The sequence below is a fragment of the Apus apus genome, chromosome 15 (genome assembly GCF_020740795.1).
Source record: "Apus apus isolate bApuApu2 chromosome 15, bApuApu2.pri.cur, whole genome shotgun sequence".
Lineage (NCBI taxonomy): Eukaryota > Metazoa > Chordata > Aves > Apodiformes > Apodidae > Apus > Apus apus.
The window spans coordinates 12,993,022-13,013,309 of NC_067296.1; the positions used below are offsets into that span (position 1 = coordinate 12,993,022).

Sequence of the window (20,288 nt, forward strand, 5' to 3'; positions counted from 1 at the left end):
GTACAAGTCTCTACCAGTGCATCTAAACATACAGAAGAATATAAATGTACAGAATGGAGTAGTGATCAACGAGAGCATTGAGACAGTGTCATATACCCAGAGACTCATTTAGTGCTTTAGAAAGAGAATAAAAGTAAACAGAAAATAACTCACTGGAGTTTTCTCAGAACATCACCTGGGAACGAGGCTTGTTGGGAGGACATCTCTGCATGGCAATCCCTTCCCACCACTGGCACTGAGCTCTGCACTCAGTGGTGTCTTTTTTCCTCCTGGCAAACACCTGCTGGAGGGAACAGACCTTGGCAATATTATAAGAAGAGGAGTAGAGACTAGTTGAGCTGCATGGGTCTCTCCCTCTCCATCTTACACCTCACACAGCTGCAGAGGGGTTAAGGCTAAGGAAGAACCATGATCTCCCATCCCATTAAAATGCTGCTGTGCTCATCAGAAGAGTTGCTGGGAGAGGAGGCAGAGCCCAGCCCTGCCCCAGGCAGTGAGGAGGGCACTGAAAGGTCTTGCTTTGCTTGAGGGGGAAAAGCACAGTTTAGAAAACTGTCTCAGTGGCTAAATGGTAGGAAATACCCACACACATCCCAGGCTGCTGCGTTTTCCTTAGTCAGCTCAATTGTTGATAGTTCAGGTGCTGAAATGCATCAGTGTAGTGTTGCTGTAGATAACACCAGAGATAGTGGCCTGGACTGGCAACATCCCATTTCTGTGGATGCAGGAGGTCTGACTGGTTGGGCAGGCACAGGTCAGTCATTTGCACCTGCAGGCATCTGGACCACCTTGAGACACCCCTCTGAGGGCTCTCTGTGAGGTTTTTCATTCCCTGGTTACCACTACCTGCCTTCTGCCTCTGATGGGGGATTTATACCCAAAAACCTGCCTGTGTGGTCCCACTGGGGTTGGTCTGACCTGGACACACGGTGTCCTGGAGCTTCTGGCTTTGCTGGAGCAAGCTGGAGTCCAGGGAGCTGCTGCTGCCAGACCTGGCTGGGGCAGGTGATGAATAATCAAATCACCTTTGGGTTTGCAGCAAATGAAGGTAGGGTCACTGTGTATCTTCCTCTTGGCTTAAGACCAGGAGGGACTTGGAAAGTGTTTATCAGCCAGCTGAAATGGGTGAGGCAGGTCAGCTCCTAGTCACTCACTTTATACCCAAGTTTTTCTAGTTCCTGTGTTACTTTGCACGTTTGTATGTGTACTCAGTACTGGCGGTTCCAGCCTTCAAAGCACCAACTGGAACACTCCCAGTTCCTCCTGCCAGAGGTTAACACTGAGCTGCTTATCTGCCTTGTGGGGAAATGGCAATAAATCCACCTCCAGCGGGCAGAGCTGCCCGGTGTGTTTTACTTCTCATTGTTCTTTTGCCTCCCTCCGTGATGGGCCATTTGACACAGTTATAAATGGTGCTGTGCCGTGTACAATTAACCTCCACTTATCATAATTCCAGTGCAGAGAAGTAAATGCTTCATTTCAAGACAGAAAGTGACCCAGATTGTTTCCCACGCAGAAGGTGGGTATGTTTAGTAGGGTGGAAAGCACAGAGGTTAGTGCCCTGGTACAGTGAATTCCAGTCATCTCTGGGGCACAGAGATGTTTGCTCAGTGCTTTTTGCTCTGGCCTCTGGGCATAAAAAGAACCAAATACAAAGAGTACAAATATTGGGTGTTCTCACTAAGCTTTTAACTTCCTAATTCACTGGCAAAAGGGGACTCAGAGTAGTGTTAGTGGGGCTGTGGGAATGCAGAGGAATTCCCCTTTACCTGGGCCTGAGGTTTGCAGCCAGATGTGGGTCTCAGCTCCAGAAGCACAGTGCTGGCTTGAAGCAGGGGAAAATTGTCTTCCCAATTGTTTTCAGCTTGCATCTTCTGCAGGAGCACTTTTCTTGGGGCTGAGTATTCATGTACCAAAACTGAACATGGTCTGATAATTATTATTAATATATGTTAATATATTATCACTATGTACATACGTACATAATACATTGCTAATATTATTAATATAATCTTAAACTTTTTGTCAGGCCAGGCTGGACTGTCTTGCTTCTCTCTCTGGCTGTTCAGCCCCATCATGTCTTGTCTGGCACTAAATATTTCCTCCATCTCCTTCCTATTTTGAAGGGATAACACCCCCTCCACCTCCCTTGGGGAGTGGATAGGAATGCAAAGAACAAATGTTTGCTACCAACACTGTGTGCCTCATGCAAATGATTCCAACCTCATGCACTGGCCTTTCCTTTGTTATCCTTATCTTTTCAAGAACAGTTTCTCAAGCTTTTGTTTGGGGAAAAAGGCAAACAAACCAGGTTCCCCTCCCCCTTCTTTTCCCTTGATCTGCAGTTGTGTCCGAGCAGCCTGTTCCACCTACAGTCTAGGGACAGACACTATTGTTTTGCTGCTGGGGTCAAATAATGTTTGGGAGGAAAGTTAGCAACATTCATGAATGTCAGCAGGTAGGATACACTCTGTGTCAGAAACATGGTGCCCCGGGGAAACTGCACTGACCTTTATTTTATCAAGACAGATTCGTTATGGCTTGTGAGCAAACCGGAGTGACCTGTGAGTCCTTGGTGTGCATGGATCTACCACCCAGACCATTCCACCTGCCCTTTCCCCATCTTCCTCTCCATCCTTGCAGGCCTGAGACCCGTGTCTGGACGGTGCTGCTGCTGCTGGGGACCTGCCTGCTGTACTGTGCCCGTGTCACCGTGCCCGTCTGCGCCGTTGCCCTCAGCACCCACTTCGACTGGGACAAGAAGCAGTCTGGGATCGTGCTCAGCAGCTTCTTCTGGGGCTACTGCTTGACCCAGATCATCGGAGGACACATCAGCGATCAGTAGTGGAAATTATTCTCATTGTTTTCCTCTGCTTGGGCTCTTTCAATGACACTCAACTTGGTTTTGACCCCTCCATTCCAGCCTTGACAGTGGCTGTGAAATTGTCACCCTGGGACACTGATGTGGTGGGAGGGTGAAGTGTGGCCATGGGGAGAAGCTGCAACCCTGCAGGTTGCTCTGAAAGCAGTTGTGGCCTTTCCATCAGTCTCACTCAGGGTCTGTAGCTCTGATTTAGAAAGGACACGTGTAGTTTTGACTGTGCCTGTAGTTTCAGCTGTGCTTGTAGGGCAGCCAGCACTGAAGGGCTCTGCAGGGGCAGAATCCCCAGCAAACACAGGGGTTACCCACACAATCCTTGCTGCCTCACCAGCAGCTGCAAGCAGAGCTCTACAGCCATCTTAATGGACACTTGGACCAACACAGGGTTGGTTGTTTTTTTTTTTTCACCTGGAGACAGTGAAGAGCACTTTTATACCAGCAGGATTTTTTTTCTGGTGAAGTTTTTTTAGCACTGGTTCAGTCATTGGAATGAAAAAAGCAAACCCACAAGCTTACACGTTAAGCTGATGAAAGAAATAGTGGGTGTAAAGCAAGACTTTATCTTAGAAAAGTGAGAAATGCTGATACTCTTTGCATAGTTCACAGCTACTGCTCACCATTAACAAACAGTTTCATCCCAGAGGTGCTGGCCAGCCATTTGCAAGGGTTTAGGGCTGCAACCACTAACCAGGAGAAGGAAATATTTCCTTTTACTGAGGAACACAGCTTTGTTTCTGTTTTATCTCCATTGACTATCTTCATTTTCAGTTCAGCACCTCCAGTTTTTCCACCCTAAATTCTCACGCAACTGTTTCACAAGCAAGCCCCCATCACAGTTTCCATCAGGTTTGGAAAAAACAAGAGTCTCCATTTGATCATAGCAATTAAAAACAACTTCCCCAGTTAGCTGTAAGGAAAGAGCTAAGTAATTACCTGCTCAGGTTCCTTTCCCCAGCCACCCTGTTCTTAGTGAGGAGGGCTTTAATATGAAATCTTTTGTGAGGAACACATGCCCGGAAGGATTACATTATCCATGCAGTGACCTATGCTATTTAATTATGTTTCTTAATAGTTTGCAAGCAAATGCCTGCAAGAAAACCCACCTGTTAACAGGCAGAGCTGATGTAAAAGAGCAGATGGAGGAGAAAACCCTGTCGCTGGTTAAGAAAAGCAGAACAGTGACAGCAGCTTGGGCTTCCTTTCTGTCAGGAACTGGTGTGCATCAGCCACCGGGGTTGGTGCGTGTTGGAGGAACAGGAAGGGCAGTTCTGGTGGCCAGTGTCCTGGTGGGAGCAATGCTGGTGGCCAGCAGCTGGCTATCTGCTCCAAGGTAGCTGGAGGTGGGAAGGAGGGAGGTTGGAACTGCTCCCCAGAGGGTTGAAGACAAATGTGGTAGAAGAACAGGTTTGACTGAAAAGTTGTTCTTACAAACAGGCTGAACTGGGAAGAGCACTTGAGTCTTGCCTGGGAGGCTTTTGCCCTTTTTCTCTCCCCTTGTTTTTGATAATGAGTTTTCTGTCTTCCAGAATAGGAGGTGAGAAGGTCCTGCTCCTCTCAGCATCAGCCTGGGGGTTCCTCACGGTCCTCACCCCGCTGCTCACTCACATCACTTCTGCCCATCTGGTTTTTATGGCCTCCTCCAGGTTCCTCATGGGGCTGCTGCAAGGTGAGACCCTTGTCCTGAGCACCCACCTGTGTGTCTGACTTCCTTGCATGGGGAGCCCGAGAAGCCCATGTGCCATAAATTCGGATGCAAGCCATGTGGTTTGCAGGGCATGAACCTTCTCCTGTGTGTTTGTGCAATCCTCCGCCTCCAAACTGCCTCCACAACCAGAACTTCCACAGGAAAAAAAAGTGACATTTCTAGAGAAAGTCACTGACAAATCACTCCCCTGTAGAAATCTCTCTGCCAGAGAAGGGGCTGCAGGTTTCTGAAATCATTGCTCTTCCTGTTTGATTTTCTGCATTTTAAAACTCCTTCAAAGCACTTGGGGAAATTTGGTCCTTTCCAAAACTTGTTGGATTTCCCTTCCCTCCTGCCAAGCTGCAGCTCTGGGGAACCCTTGGGACAGGTGTTTTGGCACTGATGGATTGACTGTAGCAGCAGTGATGATGAAACAGGATTACAGAGAAAGCACAAACAAACCTCTGGCAGTGAGAGATTATTTTTATTTTATATCCTGTTTTGATTTCACTAAAGGTGTTGTTGCTTTGTCTCAGTGTTTAGTTCCTGCTGGATCTTTAAAATTTGCTTTTGATCTCCTCACAAGGGCACAGGAGCCTGACTGCTCCCTGCCTTGCTCCTGTTTTTTTCAGGGGTGTATTTCCCATCCCTGGCCAGCCTGCTGTCCCAGAAGGTCCGGGAGAGCGAGCGAGCCTTCACCTACAGCACAGTGGGCACTGGATCCCAGTTTGGGTAAGTTCAAATGGCTTTGACTGGTGAGTGACAGTCTCTGGACACCGTATGTGATGAAGTGCCACTAAATAGTTGGAGGCAAAACTCACAGCCCAAAGCACATGTGGATTCCTGGGTCCTTGAGGACACCGGCTGCAGCTGAGGAAGCCTCAGGCAGTTCCTGTCATGTGTGTCAAGGATTTATGTTTGGTTTTATTTTTTACAAACCAGACTTTAAAGGGTGTTTGCAACATTTAATTGCTATGGGAAGCAGCCTGATCCAGTAGGAAGAGCAAGGTTCAGCCTGAGACTGGTCACCTGTCCTCTCTGATAGATGGGGATAATATAACTTCCCCATCTCCGCAAATCTCCATGAGAATTTCCTTTCTAAATGAAAGGGTTGCTTAAAAACCAAGTAGAAATATTAATGCATTTAATCACTTAGTTTCCCAGTGTACTTATTTCTTTTGCTGATTTATACCTTCTCTGAGATACTTTCTGCAACCTCAGTTTCCTTCCCTGAGGAGCAGGTTTCAGGGCAGGGCAGCGAGGTCCCTCAGTGGTTCCACCTGGAGGTGCTGAGATGCCACACGGGGAACACGGCAGGTTGCAGAGCCAGGGGTGACCAGGTGGCAGCATCTGCACACTCAGAAACTCTTTTTAAGTGCACTTAGTGATCTGCAGCCCCCACCCCAGGGAGCATCTCCTGCGGCTGTGAGCAGCCCACCCGTGGGGCCAGCCCTGTCAATCCCTGTGCTTTCCTTGCAGGACACTGGTGGTCGGCGGGGCAGGGTCTCTCCTCCTGGACTGGTACGGCTGGGAGAGTGTCTTCTACTTCTCTGGTTTGCTCACTTTGCTCTGGGTTTACTGCACCTGCAAGTATCTCCTGGGAGAGAGAGGTCAGTCCAGACACCTGCATCCCTCGGGCTGCCCCCATGGCTGCTGGACACCAGTGGTACCTCCCAGTTATTTCCTGCAAATCCTCTCTGTTGCCAAGATCGTGCCTGGTTTTACACAAAGATCTTTTGCTCACATCTTCTATAATACCCACTGCATCTCAGCCAAGATACTAAACCCAGAAACAAGGTTTTTTTCCCCCTGATTTCCTATTTCCAGTCCCACACTGGATTATAATGCTGTCGAGAGCCTGATCCAGCTCCTCAGTACTCTTAAGCACCAGTGAAAACGCCAAACACAGCATGATCTTCAAAGTGGATTAAGCTAAAGCAGGGCAAGATACTTATGCCAAACTAAGAGCATCTACTCGTAGAGCTTTTAAAAACCAGTTAATCCGGAACATCTCTTCCCAAATAACTGTCTGGGAGTAATTTGGCTGACGGGGAAGCCATTACACCTGGCTGCAGCAGTACTGGTGTGAGCGTGGTGCGCAGGAGCTCAGCCCTCGGGGGGCCTGGGCTGTGCCTGGTGCTGCACAAAATCCAAACCTGGTCCCTGCCCAAGGGATTTTTGTTTAGTCATAACAAGAAATGTAACAAATGACTGAAGGTGGCTGGATGGGGAAGTGTGTGGGTGCAGTGGAAAAAAAATTTTGGTCAATGTAACAAGGTGTTTTAATGAGTATTCAATGCTGGTATAGCCAAAAAACAAGTTAGAAAGAGATTAAAGGTAGTTGTACAGCAGTCTCCTGGGGCTCCCTCCAGCTGCATGGCAAATTACTGATCAGAGCTTTCCTTTTTGTGTTTTCTCCCCTGCAGAACTCATCATCCCCATAGATTATTTAATGAGAGGCCTCTCAATACCCAAGCAGACCAAAGTTCCCTGGAAGCAGCTGTTTAAGAAGGCACCAATATGGTAGGCAGCTGTGGTGGCCTCAAGTGTCAGCAGGGCTGGGGAGCAAACTCCTTCCAAGAGCTTCTTCTCTCTCTGCTTATTCTCTCTGCCTTTTTTCTACTTATTTATATATTTGGGAAACATGACCAGCTTTTCTAATCTCTTCTATATAAATAAAGAACTGAAGAGGTAAACTTGATAAAAAAGCAGTTTATGTTCTGTCTGGAGCAATGTCAGGATTGAATGTTACTGGCAAATTTTTCTCCATCACTGGCTGTGGGCTGTGTGCTCCTCCAGAGTTAGATTCTCCATCAGTCTAATTAGAAATGCTGCTTGTGGTGGGCTCCTAAGAAGTGCTTCTCAGGGGCACTGGGTGGCACAGGCTGTGCTCTCATTGCTGGCAAAACATCTTTTTAATAGTGATTTTTTCTTTTGGATGTTGCGTTTGGTTCTGAAGCTCATCCAAGCCTGTTCCCAAGTTCTGTTTAAAGATGGGAAGGAGGGTGATGGGGCTGCAGGGCAGCAAACCCACTCCTGATTTGAATAGCAATGGAGCATCTGCTGATAACAAATCCCTAGAAAACCCCAAACAGCACCTCTGGGAGCCAGACAGCTCTTGCAGGCTGGAAGGGACTGGTGAGAAATGCACTCACACAATCACTGCTGCAATTAACCTCTCCTGAACCCTGGGTCTGATGTCAGGTGCTGTGTCATGAGGGCAGAGAAGGAACGAGCTTGTAAGTGGCAAGCCAAAAGCAGAGGTTATCTAGGAAAAAAAAACTCAGGAAGCATTTGTAGTGCTGCAAGGGACTTATTTATAGATCAGGAACTGAACTACTGGGTTGCTCCAGTGCCTGTTTCCTGCCTGGTGTGACCTGTCACTCCTGATTATTTCCTCCCTGCTGTGTATTTTCAGGGCTGTCATCATTGCTCAGCTTTCTACAGCCAGCACGTTTTTCACTCTCCTTTCCTGGCTGCCAACTTTCTTCAAGGAAACTTTCCCTGAGTCAAAGGTAAGTGGGCTCCAAGACCCAGGCATTGCTGGTCTCCCTGCGAGCGAGGTGGTGCTGGCCCAAAAGGCTTGGTTAGGGAGGAGGATGAAGGCAGAGGGACTTAGAGGGGGCAAGTGGGGAGGCAGGAGAGGGTGGGAGGCTTCCCTGTGGGTATAGCAGCTATTTATACCTCACACAAGCATTTGGAGAGGGAAACCAGCATCTTCCCTCCAGGTAGACAGAGGCTGGTTTCTAGTTGCTTCTTTAGGGCTGCTGAAGTGAGGCAGAGCTGGGGCACCTTCCAGGCAGGGAAGAGAGGGTTATGTTTGGTTTTCAGGCTGCTTTTGTTCTGAGGGAGGGTTTTCAAATGGCACAGAGCTCATGACATTATGCTGTTGCAAATGACCATCCACCCATTCACGCCTGGGTTTCTAACTGTACTCCCATTGTAGAGCTCAGTCCTGCCTGCAAAAATAATTACCATGAATAACATGCACTTCCAAAATACTAGCAAAGCTTCTCTCTCCTCAGCACAAATGATGTTCGTTTTTCAGAAACCTTGGCAATACTCATCTGGGCTGAGGACTGGTGTTTTGATCTTCTTGTTCTCAGAAACTCAGGCAATCTTTTCCACAATGGCTCTGATCTGTAATTTCCAGAGCAGCTTACAAAGCCTTTTCATGTCACACACGTAAGGCGCTTTATGGTCTACTTGATATTTATATGAAAATCATGTATTAAACCAGCAAACATATTGTTGTGACAAGATCTGTGCACCTCGAGTAATGTGCTTGTGCAGCAGTAATTTACCATCTGTTAAGCATTATATCATGGTGCCCTTATGTAAGATGCTCTATATAGTGTTCCTGCATCTGATAATCGCTTCATACATTTTAATAAAATGGGGTTTGAGGACTCTTGATTTTAAAGGATGGAGATAATCCTGAGTGTGGGAAACCCATGTCACCTACTGGTCAAAGTCCCTTTCTGCGGTTGAGCTGCTTCACTGCTGCCTTCACCACTTCATGTACCCACCAGGATGGAGGTGATGGAGGGTTTTGCACCTCAGGATGATGGGCCACAGGGATGAAACAAGGGTGGTTTGGTGTGTTGGGATTGATCTGCTGAACAACCCCAGTTGGTGTTGATAGACGCTGAAGGTACCACCCCACAAGCCCTATGTACGGGGTAACATTTTCAAAAGTGACCAAGAACCAGAGTTTCAAAGGCACTGAAGGTTGCAGATGGAGCTTTGTATGATTTTTTGGAGCAGCTGAAACAGGAACATTTAAATGCAAGGTTATTCAGCCCTCCTGCACATCCTGAAGCCAGGCATCCTGCTGGAGGGATGACTCCACGGGGCAAAGGAGGAGATGCAGGGGACCATGGGTGGACACGTAGGTCCAACCAGCTGAAATAAAGCCCAGCCCAACCTGCACAGATTTCCCTCCTGGGATCTGGCCACCAAAATGCCTCTGAGCAGCTGTAATCCTAATGACCAGTAATCATCTGTGATTACAACTCTAGCAAGCTTGCTCAAGTGAAAATAGACCAAAGGATGTTGCTGCCTTAATCCTGGTGTTAGAAAATCCAGCTATGTTCCCTCAGCTTCCCAGTAATGCTGCTAATGAAGTTGAAGCTGATGTTGGAAATTTTGCTGACAGCTTTTCTAATGACCCACAGGCAGAGTAAAATCTACAGCTTGCTTTCCAGGGCTCCGTGGCTCTCTGCCACATCACCTTGCTGAACAGTAAACTTTGCCACATTTAATCCCTCCTTCCCAGAGCAGACAGAGATTTCTGCCTCTCCCCTAGATGCAGGGTCAGAAGGAAAGACAACAAACCAATGAATGTCTCAGCCTCATCATGCTCCTGCCACTGCACAAACTTTGAAGTGAGGGATTGCTGTGCATAGAATATAGAGATCCTGCAAGAAAAATCACTTAATTTTTTTTCCTTTCTACAGATATCACAGACTATCAGATAAAATATTTGGAAACAAACCTGGCTCTGACAGCAAAACTCTCACGATTTTTTCTCCCTTTCAGGGTTGGGTGTTTAATGTAGTCCCCTGGCTGGTTGCAATTCCAACAAGCTTGTTCAGTGGATTTCTGTCTGATCATTTAATCAACCAGGGTAAGAGGTCTTTTGGCTTTTCCTCAGCTCTTGTGTTATGTGATATGGTAAGAGGATCTGGTGGCAGAAGGTGGGCTTGTTGTAGGAAGAAGTCCCAGCAAATAGACAAGGTGAGGTTCTGATTTGAAATCAGGATAAATACTTCAAAGTCCAAATCCCATCCATGTGTTTTGGGCTCGCTTTGATCTCAGTCACAATATGCACCTGGAGATGAAATCTGGCCACCTGAAATCCACTTAACCTGTGGTCTCCTGGCCATCTGAACAAGGGGACCTGGTGAGCTGTGCTTAACTACAACTCCTTTCTTTTCCAGGGTACAGAACCATCACCATTCGCAAGTTCATGCAGGTAAGAGAGCTGGAGCCACAGGAGTGACACTTGAGCTCCCTGCTGAGCTTTGTTTGCACGGCTGGTGGTTGTGGGTGGAAAGAGGAAAAGTTTTCTAGCCTTCCAAGTGGACTGATGGTCAGTGCACGTGGGAGATGAAATCCAGAGGATAACCCTGGTTGAGAAACAGAGCATGGACCGAAGGTCGCATTGAGCACAGAGACTTGTGAGCACTCTGAAGAGGTTTTCTTTCACAGGCAAAAGCCAACCATAGGTTGTCACTCCAGATGACCCCTTACATACCAGGAAATAGCAACACAAGGATGAGCAGAAGTAGAAATGCTGGGTGAGAGCACAGCATATCCTCTGTGCTCTGCAGCATCGTATCCCTCTGGACAGACTCTAAAGGCAGGACATGGAGGGAAAAGAAAGGCTGGAGAAGCACCTGGTGCCTACGAGCTCGTGCCATTGTAAAAGGGAACAGTTTGCCCATGAAGGGAGTTGCTTTCTGCCTTACAGAAAATGTGCTGTGGTATTTAATTTTCCCTTCCTTCCAGGTCATTGGCTCCGGCGTCTCCAGCATTTTTGCTTTGTGCCTGGGCCAGACATCCAGTTTTTGCAAAGCAATAGTGTTTGCCTCTGCCTCTGTTGGACTTCAGACTTTTAACCACAGGTGACCACGGTGGAGGTGACAGTAGCTGTGGCCTGTAGCTCTTACTCCACTCTTGGCATTTTGGGGTGTCAGGGGAGGCTGCCTCCCTCAGGACTGCCAGAGCAGGAGCCAGTGCTTGTCTGAGCATCGTGTGTTGGTCCCTGCGGGCTGGGGGAGCTCAGTGCCTGTGGGGCTGGAGTTGATCCAGCAAAACCTCTGCTGTGGGGAAGGGCTTGATGTGCTGCAGGGCATGCTGCACCAGCAGGAATCAGGGAGATGAAGCAGGAGGGGAATTACATGTTGGTCCCTCTGATTCCTTTTCCTCCCGGAACTCTCCCGTGCTGCTTTGCTCTCAGCCTCCTCCCCCCTGCCAGCACCATGTGCTGCCTGGGGCCCCTTCCTTTGCTTTGACAAAGTGGGCTCAGTGTAAGCAGTCGTGTCCCGTTACAACAGCCATTTTCCACTCTCTGTTTCTCACCAGTGGGATTTCAGTAAACGTGCAGGATCTGGCCCCCTCGTGCGCTGGCTTGCTCTTCGGTAAGGATCCTGGGGAGGTTCAGTTGTGCTGGGGGACACAAGGGGGACCAGAGAAGGGACACAGAGATGACCAAAGGACTGGGAAGTTGTACTAGGAAAAGCCAAGATAATTAGGTTTGTTCAGTCTGGAGAAAAGAAGGCTGAGGGGAGAGCTTATTGTCATGTTCCAGTCCTTAAAGGGTGGCTGCCAAGAAGCTGGAGACTCCCTTTGTGCAAGAAGTCACATGGAAAAGATGAGGGGCAATAGGTGCAGTTTACTCCTGGGGAGATCCTGATTAGACATCATCAGCATCATCACTATGAGAACAGTCAGATGTTGGAATAATCTTCCCCAAGGAAATGGTGGATTCCCCAACACTGGGCAATTTTAAGACTCAGCTTGACAAGGTGCTGGGCCATCGCATCTAAACCGTGTTCCTATCTGGAAAGATTTGACCAGATGATCCTTGAGGTCCCTTCCAACCTGTCATTCTGTGATTCTTTCCATGTGCCAAACACTTACCTGCACCACGGGCTGGGAACAAGGACAAGTGGCAGTTGTCCCAGCTGTCAGCAAGGCTTTTTGCTGAACATGTGGACCAGGGGTTGGGTGGGAGCCTGGATAAAGCCACTCACGTCTGTGGGTTTTGAATACACAACTCCTTTCTTTTCTTTGCAGGTGTTGGGAATACAGGTGGAGCCCTCCTAGGTAAGGTACCTCCTGCAGCTCATCCTTTCCTGGGAGTCCTCTCCTCACAGGCAGGCAGGATCCAGCCCCAGAGCCTTTGCATTTTTTTGTCTTCCCTCCTGTCCCAGGTGTCATTTGTGTGTACCTGGCTGGCTACCTGATTGAAACGACTGGCTCCTGGATTTCTGTTTTCAACCTGGTGGCTGCTGTGAACAGCATTGGCCTCTGTGCATTCCTCATGTTTGGAGAAGCCCAGAGAGTGGACACAGACTCTGTGTACATGGACCTCTAGGATGAGTCCAGCCAGCAGCTGAAGGACAGGAGAGCATCATGTCTAAGTGTCGTTGTCGCACAAGTGCCAAAGAATAGATATATATTTTTAAGAGGTTTAACAGGAAAAAAATATACTGAGACCAATATATAGTAATAGTGGGTCTGGACGAAACCCATGGGAGAAAAGAAATTTAGAGTTAATTTTTTTGCTCAGGGCATAGCTGGTGGCCTGCAGAGCCATCCAGCTCAACATTTCCAGAGAGGATATGACCTGTGAGGCCAGTTTGCCCCAGTCTGTGTCCAGTGGACAGATACCAATGTGCCCAAAGCTGCTGGCCCAGCTGGTCTCCAAAGGCAGCTGTGGTTTGTGGCAGCCCTTTTGCTGTGCTGGGAGAGGGTCCCTCCATGCTCTGTGTCCTGTCACCCCTGGGGGGGTGACCAGCTCTTGGGCTGCCCTGTGACACGTCCTCTGAACTACACAAGAGGAGCTGTTAAATGAATGTATCTCTGACCTTCACCCTCTCTCATGTGCCTTCATTTTGCAGCCTGCTTGGCAGGGACAAGCCAGGTGGTCAAGAGAAGGGGTTGTGAGATGGATTCAAGGCTTCCCTTCATGGGAGGTCTTCTGGCTGGGTGCCTGCTGTAGGTCCAGGGGCAAGATGTTGCCTCAACGCTGCCTTCACCAGGCTTGAGCTGAGCCAGAGGCTACAGATCAGAAGGCCCAAACTCATCTTTGCTCAAGGGCTCCCTCCTCTCCCAGCTCATTTTACTCCATCCCTGAGCTGAGGTTGACCACCTCCAACCTGAGAGCAGAGGAAAACCACCATCCCCTGTGGTCAGGCTTGGCCAGGCTGACCTCATGGTGTGGATGCAGCCCAGGAACCCCCTGGGAGCTTTTCGCTGTGCGCTGCGAATGTGTAGAAAGAACTGGTCACGTTCTGTGTTATGGATCTGTGCTCCCAAACACTTTCTGCTTGATTGAACATGTCCACGTGCTCTCCAAGGGGCACGGGAGACTTTCCACAGAGCCTGCAACGGGCAGGATTTGTCTCCATGTTAAACATAAAGCAAATTTCTCCCCTGGGGATCTATAGCACTGGGTGTGGATCCCAGTGTCAGAGGGAAGTACTCAGCTGTACAAGCCTCTGAGCCTGAATGTCTTAAGTTATTTATAAATATTTTTAAATTTAAGTACCAAATTCTCTATTTTATGTACTTGAGGCCTGGTTCTGTGTGCTTATTTTGAGTGGTACTCCCACCAAACCCCACAGTATTTCTAGAAGGGAAGGATTTACCAGCCTACAGTTTCTGGTTTGGTAGGATCTATCTTAAATGTGGCATTTCATCTTAAGGCAATTCCTTGCTTTTCCTCTCAGCCCTTGCTTGCAGCCCAAGAGGATTTCTTTGATTTCTCCAGGACTTACCAGAAAACTTCAGCTGAGACTTGGGAGCAGATTTCCCAAGGGACATTGTTGTGTAGGAAGGCTATAGGTTCAGATTAACTGGCCTTAAAAAAAGGGCTTATCCTCTCCTTCCCCTTTTGTTTTGGCCCAATTTCTTCTTAGGAAATATGCTGGAGCCATGTTGAGTTCCTGAATTGCTGGGTTTACAATGAAAATATTGCCAGGCTTTTAATTGCAGAGACACTAATGGCACCAAGCTAAGCTGAGCCACTTATTGGGGGTATTAAGAGATAAAGATGCAGCTGCCTGATGTCTTCACAAGAGATTACAGGATCAGTGTGGCCTGACTGGGGGCCAGAGAGATAAGACAGTATTTTTTCCTCTTTCTGTGTTTTTTTTTTTCCCTCTAAAAGGCTGGTTGCTACCATGGGTACCAGCCTGTGTCTGGGGTACTGCAGTGCCAGGACACACAAAACCTCTTAAAATCAGGGGGTAAAATGGGGAGGGCACTCACAACAAAGGCAAACCAAGCTTGCCAAAGAGGCCCGAGGCCATGCAGCCACCTCTGCCAGCCTTGCCCTGGTCCAGTCTGAGCAGACTGTTTGCATGGCCTTTTCTGCAGCCACATAGGAGAAAAAAATAGTGGGTTTTGTTTTTAACATCTTCCCTGGGAGTCTGGTGTTGCAGGTCAGGAGCACAAGGAGTGAATTCTGATTGTCTTTGCTGGTTGCAGCATTTCTTGTGGCAGAGTTGATGAGTTTAAATCACTGGCATCTGAATCAGGCAGCTGGGTCACCTCTTGGCTCTGCAAACTGGGAAATGTGGAACTGAGATCTTCAAAGGAAAGTCACTCTTTGCTGGCTGTGCCTTCTTTGAAACTCCAGCTAACACTTCAGTGGGCTGTCCGGACTATCTGTCTCTGTAAACTGCCTAATAAGTGAAATATTTGGAGTACATTTGAGGCTTAGGCTTCATTATATTTGTCCTTTGGTGAAGCATTGAAACCATTTTACAGTGCTGTGCTGTTACTTGTTTAAGCAACCTTGCCAAAGCTTGCTGTCCGAGGGCTTTTGTTACAGGAGGACCTTAAAAAATAAAGGCAGCAAATCATTTGCACACTGTCTGATTTTCCTTTTAATGCAGAGGGGCTCATTTGTGTGATCAGTAAGGGACAGGCAGCTCAAGAATATTTGATGTGATTAACTCCTTGGGGCTGGTGCAGGAGGACAGGCAGGCTGTGCTGGGAGGACACCTGGGCTGGCAGATTTTCACAGCAACTTTGTGTGCACTCATCTGCTGGACCTCAGTGTGCATTCAGCTACATCTTCTTCCCACCTACTTTAGAAGAATGCCTGGAAAGCTGTCTTCAGCAGAGCTGTGGTCAGGGCAGCACCAGGGGACGTGGTCCAAGGTCTGTTGCTAGAGTAATAACACAAATTAAGTGAGCTTTGGGTTGGGTGGGATGTGCCCCCGCAGGCAGCGCTCATTCCAACTTTTTTGCATCCTCTGTTCCAACAGATGCCAACAGAGGGAGCTGTTAGATTTGGGATGTGGCAGCTCCCGGCCAGCCAGAGCTGCTGAGCGTGGTCCTGGCACAGCTGGCACGGATAGTATGGTTGGTATAGCTGGTGTGGATGGTTTGGCTGGCACAGCTGGGCAACAAATGGAGCCTGGCCCCACCGAGGAGCAGCCCTGCCTGGTAGCTCTCAGTGCTGGACACTGTTTTGGAGTGTCCCAGGACCTGCTGGTCCCAGCATTTGCTTTCCTTCATTTGGCAATTGTACAGTTAGGATGGAAGAGGGGAGCAAAACTTTGGGAGTAAATTTTGAAGGGAGAGACAGCCACTAAAGGAACTTCAAAGCCTCATCTGTAGGGTCATGTCATCAATAAAATACCTTGCAGGACTGCAGAGTCCACCAGTTTTCTCCTCAATGTGCTCAGAAAAAAGCAACATGAAACTTTGTGATATGAAAACTACGTTGAAGATAATTTAACAGAATGCAAGTTATCCTCAACTTTTCCTGTCCTTTTGCTCCCCTTGGAAAGGTACAGACAACCTCTGAGATACACACTTGAGCTGAAAAGCTCAGAGAAGCTACAAATTCACCTGAAACCCTGCCCTGTTCTTCCTCATGTTATTCTGCAACTGTGTAAAGCCTGAGGGATGAAAATGAGCTCTGCCACATCCCTTCAATTGTCTGGGTCCCAGGGCTACCCTGCCTGCCAGGCTGGATCCTGGCTTTCCAGCAGGGATGGGGACAGTGCAAAAGGGACTGGGAATCTGGGACTGGGATTAAGGCTGATAAATCCCAGTGCACTGTATTGCTGCTGTGGGTTGGAATGGATGGGTTGGTTTGTATTTGAGTTGTTTGGGGTGTGTTCAACAGCTGGCTGCAGAGCACTGGAAGGATCCTGTTTTATTGCAGTTTGCATAACACAAAATCAATAAACACATTCAAGCAGATGGAAAGGAAAACACAGGAGAAAAAAATAGCACTATTTGGAGGAGGAAAGAAACAGCAAAGAGCACTTCTTGCTGATACTTTTGCCTCAAAAACACAAGCAGATGCTCTCACAGCAGAGACCTGATCTAAGATCCACCTGCCAGCTCCCTGGGGCTGGGACATGCCCCAAAGACACCTTCGTTCTGCAAAGGGCACCCAGGATTGTAACAAGCAAAATATCACCCTTTATTGCAGCCGTGACCTACTGCATGGCTCGTAATGAGGAATTTTCCATTTCAAACTTTAATGCAATAATTAAGATGTCCATTAAGGGCTTTACAGTTTGACTGCTTGTAATTAAACCTGGGGGTAATAGGGGGGCAATGGCAGGGAGTTGCAGACCATGGCATCAAGCTCCTGCCAGCAGTTTGAAGTGCTCTCTTCTTTTTTCTTCCCTGTGTTGTTTCTTCCTTCAAAATATTTTTCCTGTAACTGTCTTTGTAACTGTCTTCAGGGCAGCTGGCCTGAAAAACACACAAATCCCAGGCTTAGTTCCCACATGTACAACTTGGTTTTAAAAAAGAGCTTTTCCTCTCTACCAAAACACTTCCAAAATACCGGTGCTCCTGGGCTGCAGGTTTTGGGGTCCTCTCTGAGCTTGGGGTTCCTTGGGACTCCATGGACGTTGTCTTGGGCCAGGCTGCCCCACCTGAGGGCCCCACAGCAGCACTGGGGACACGGTGTGAGCCAGGAGAGCTGAGCCCCAGCAGCAGAGTCATGGGAATAGTTGGAACGCACAGTGTGACCATCACCAGCAGGAACCCTATGTGGACTTTTATACTCCAGTTGGTTTTCAGCCTGGGACAGCTCCCTGCTTACACAGCTTCCCATGAAGAGTTAAGGGTGGGAACGGTTTTCATCCAGTAATAAAAAGAGAAGAAACCTCCATGTAAACCCATGTCTTCCAAAGTGTCTCTGCTGCTGGGAGGCCAGTCCTATTACCCAGTAATAGGATTTGGCCTCCTAGAGCAACACTGAAATACTTGTAGAATTTTGCTGCCAAACGACCAGAACTTTTTGCAAAGGATTAAAAAAAATTAATGATTTGACTGAGAAAGTAGCTGCCAGAAGATCTTTGGCTGATCCCCTGAATCCTTTCTCAAATTGCTTTCCCCTGATCAGTCCAACTATCAATGTCCTGGTGACTTGTTCTTCCAAACACAGCACTGGGCACCATCCCCTGGCACCTTGGCATTAATTATTCTCTAATATATTGGTTTTCATTTCAGCTCCAAAGGAAAAAAAAACACAAACCAACCACAACAAAAAACAAATCCCATTTCCATGGGACACAACGGAAAGGTACATGTGTAGCAATTATCAGTAGGATTTTACACAAAGAGTTAGCAACCTGCTCTCCCATGTCCTGAGCTCTCATTGAAGACAAAGTGCTGGTGGTTGACAGGGGATTTTCCTGTGCAACCATTAGGCTCATTGCAGCTGTTAAATTCCTTTCATATTGGGTTCCCCCCGCCCCCGACCCCTCCAAAGCTCACGCAAACCCACTCATTTACAATCTCTCCTGTGTACCTGCAGGAGTTTTGAGTGAGTGGAACAGTTCCATGAGGCTCATCTTCAGCCCTTCAGATGCCTGGAGCCCATGTAAACCTCAGCTGGTCATGGGTGCCTTTTTATGCTTTTGCTCTTATTTTGCCCCAAACGAGACCAGCCATGACCTGTGCCCTTAAACCCAGTGTCACAAATTTCCCAGCTGCTGCTACCTTTGTGTGGTTTTGCTGCTGCAACCAAACTGCTCCTCAACACACAGAGCTCCACTCTGCCTCCTCCACCATCCTCCATTCATCTTCTTCATCTCACAGCCCACTCCTCTCCTAGCCCCTCTCCATGAGCCCACTGAGGCAGCCTGGGGGAGCAGGCAAGGCCCCCAAGCACCACAGGCTCAGAAGAGGACGTGTCCTCTTCTTCTGCACCCCACAGCCTGGTTATTTACTGGTTATTTAGCAAAAAAAAAACCCTAAACAAATAGTATTATCAGCCAGAGCATAATCAGATATCAGAGATGAGTTCTTCAGATGAGTAATTTATCATGATCTGGTTTATTTCATTTTATTTCAGCCCATCTGGGGCACAATCGTGCTTTGAAAAGGGCTGGAGGCTGCAGTTCCCACCACAGGAGCCACCTGGACCAGCAAGAGCTCCTCCTTCCAATTTCATTTTACAGAAACCTCTAAGTAGGACACGCACAGAAACAAAGTGGGTGACCCAAGAAATGTTTGCACAGCCCTAGGCTGTCCTTCCAGGAGAGCCAACGATGGCAGGAGATGGACTGTTCTGCACCTGGACAAAATGTTTGGATCCAGGGACCATGACAAACCTTTTCAAAGGGGCATATCTTTTCTGGGGACTCCGTGCCTGGAGTCAGCTGGGAGTACAAAATCCACATTTAAGTGATTTCCTACTTAAGTTCTATATTTTTTGGAGTTTAAAAACAATGGGGAAATTTTTATTCACCTCCAGATCAGTTTTTTTCCCCTGCCTTGTACCTCCGTGATGAGCTGAGTGAAAAGCTTCAACCTTTATGTCACCAGACTCTGGCTGCAGCTCTTCATCCTTTGAGCTCTATCGAACACCAAGAAATCTCTCTCTGCACCCTCAGATCATTTCAATATCTTCAGAAATGCACTCTGTAATTTTGATTCATGTAACTGACAAAATTACTGAAATCCAGAAACAGAAACAGCCCTGAGACAGACAAACTCTTCCTGGCAGGTTTTGTAAATCTTGCATAATAGTTTGGGGTTGAAAAATGGGAACTGTTTGGGAGAGCTGAAAGATGAACAAGCCCAGAACCAGCTGGATTTTAAAGGGTTTTGGATAGAAACCATGCCTGAAAGAGCATCAGTAAGATATATTAGCCATGGGTTTAAAGGTTGTAAATAAAGCTGTTGAGGATGGAAAGGGAACCAGATTCACTGCTGTTTCAAACCCAGATGTGCTAATTCACGGGCAGTTCTGTGCCAGATCTGCTGTGGCAGTTTGCCTGGCTGAGGGTGTCTGTGTGCACTGGCACAGCTGAACCACACATGGGGTGGGCACAGGAAAATCTGGCTGGTAAATGACCAAAGTCATGCAATTTGGGGTGTTACTGGTTGGTTTTGCTGTTTGGCTTGAGGGGGGCTGAGGCTGACAGCTCCAACAAGGCATCTGCCTCTGGGAGTATCCCAGATCTCTGGAAACAAAGATGGGTTTTGTTTGAGCACCACCTTTTTTTTTTTTTGGCAGGTTTGATGCAGAGCCAAAAACTATGGCATGAGTAACAAATGGTGTATTTTTGCATTGCTCAGGGCTTTGGTGTTTGTAGGTGAATCTTTACCACTGAACTGGTAAGGACATGTCACTATTCTCAGGAAAGAGAGTTTCCTGTCCTTTCCTTCAATGCAGTGTCAATTTTGATTCTATTCTGATAGTGTCTGCTCATCCTTTCCCTCCTCCTCTTCCTTGGAGATTTCTGGATTAAAGAATAAATCACTGAATTGATTTTCTGAATGTGCATTAGAGCAGATTATTCCAGGAGATTCATGAGTGTTTGGTGGATTAATATTTCCAGGGAAAGGCATCTCTGATCTCAGCCAATACTTATTTAAACATGTCCCTGAGCATTTTTTTCTTTTGCAGACAAGGAGAAGCATCTGTAAAGGCAAGAGACAGAGAACAGAAGTTCACAGCACTGCTGCTTGAGCTTCAGTACCTTTTGTAACACCAGCATTTCC

At 47.7% G+C, this 20,288-nt stretch overlaps 1 protein-coding gene across 1 annotated transcript; it reads left to right on the plus strand.

The window, feature by feature from the left end:
- Nucleotides 1–2,581: 2,581 nt before the first annotated feature.
- Nucleotides 2,582–12,783, plus strand: SLC17A9 (solute carrier family 17 member 9). Its single transcript, XM_051633061.1, has 12 exons — nucleotides 2,582–2,841; nucleotides 4,408–4,547; nucleotides 5,198–5,297; nucleotides 6,045–6,175; nucleotides 6,992–7,088; nucleotides 7,984–8,080; nucleotides 10,107–10,194; nucleotides 10,508–10,542; nucleotides 11,079–11,194; nucleotides 11,655–11,710; nucleotides 12,369–12,398; nucleotides 12,506–12,783. The coding sequence occupies exons 1-12, from the start codon at nucleotides 2,582–2,584 to the stop codon at nucleotides 12,667–12,669; spliced, it is 1,314 nt and encodes a 437-aa protein (XP_051489021.1). The 3' UTR covers nucleotides 12,670–12,783.
- The last annotated feature ends 7,505 nt before the right edge of the window (nucleotides 12,784–20,288 follow it).

Coding starts and splice junctions, on each gene's coding strand:
- SLC17A9 (XM_051633061.1), top strand. CDS start 2,582: ATGGATCTACCACCCAGACCATTCCACCTGCCCTTTCCCCATCTTCCT. Junction 5,298..6,044: donor GGCACTGGATCCCAGTTTGG/GTAAGTTCAAAT, acceptor CTTTCCTTGCAG/GACACTGGTGGTCGGCGGGG. Junction 11,195..11,654: donor CTTCAGACTTTTAACCACAG/GTGACCACGGTG, acceptor GTTTCTCACCAG/TGGGATTTCAGTAAACGTGC.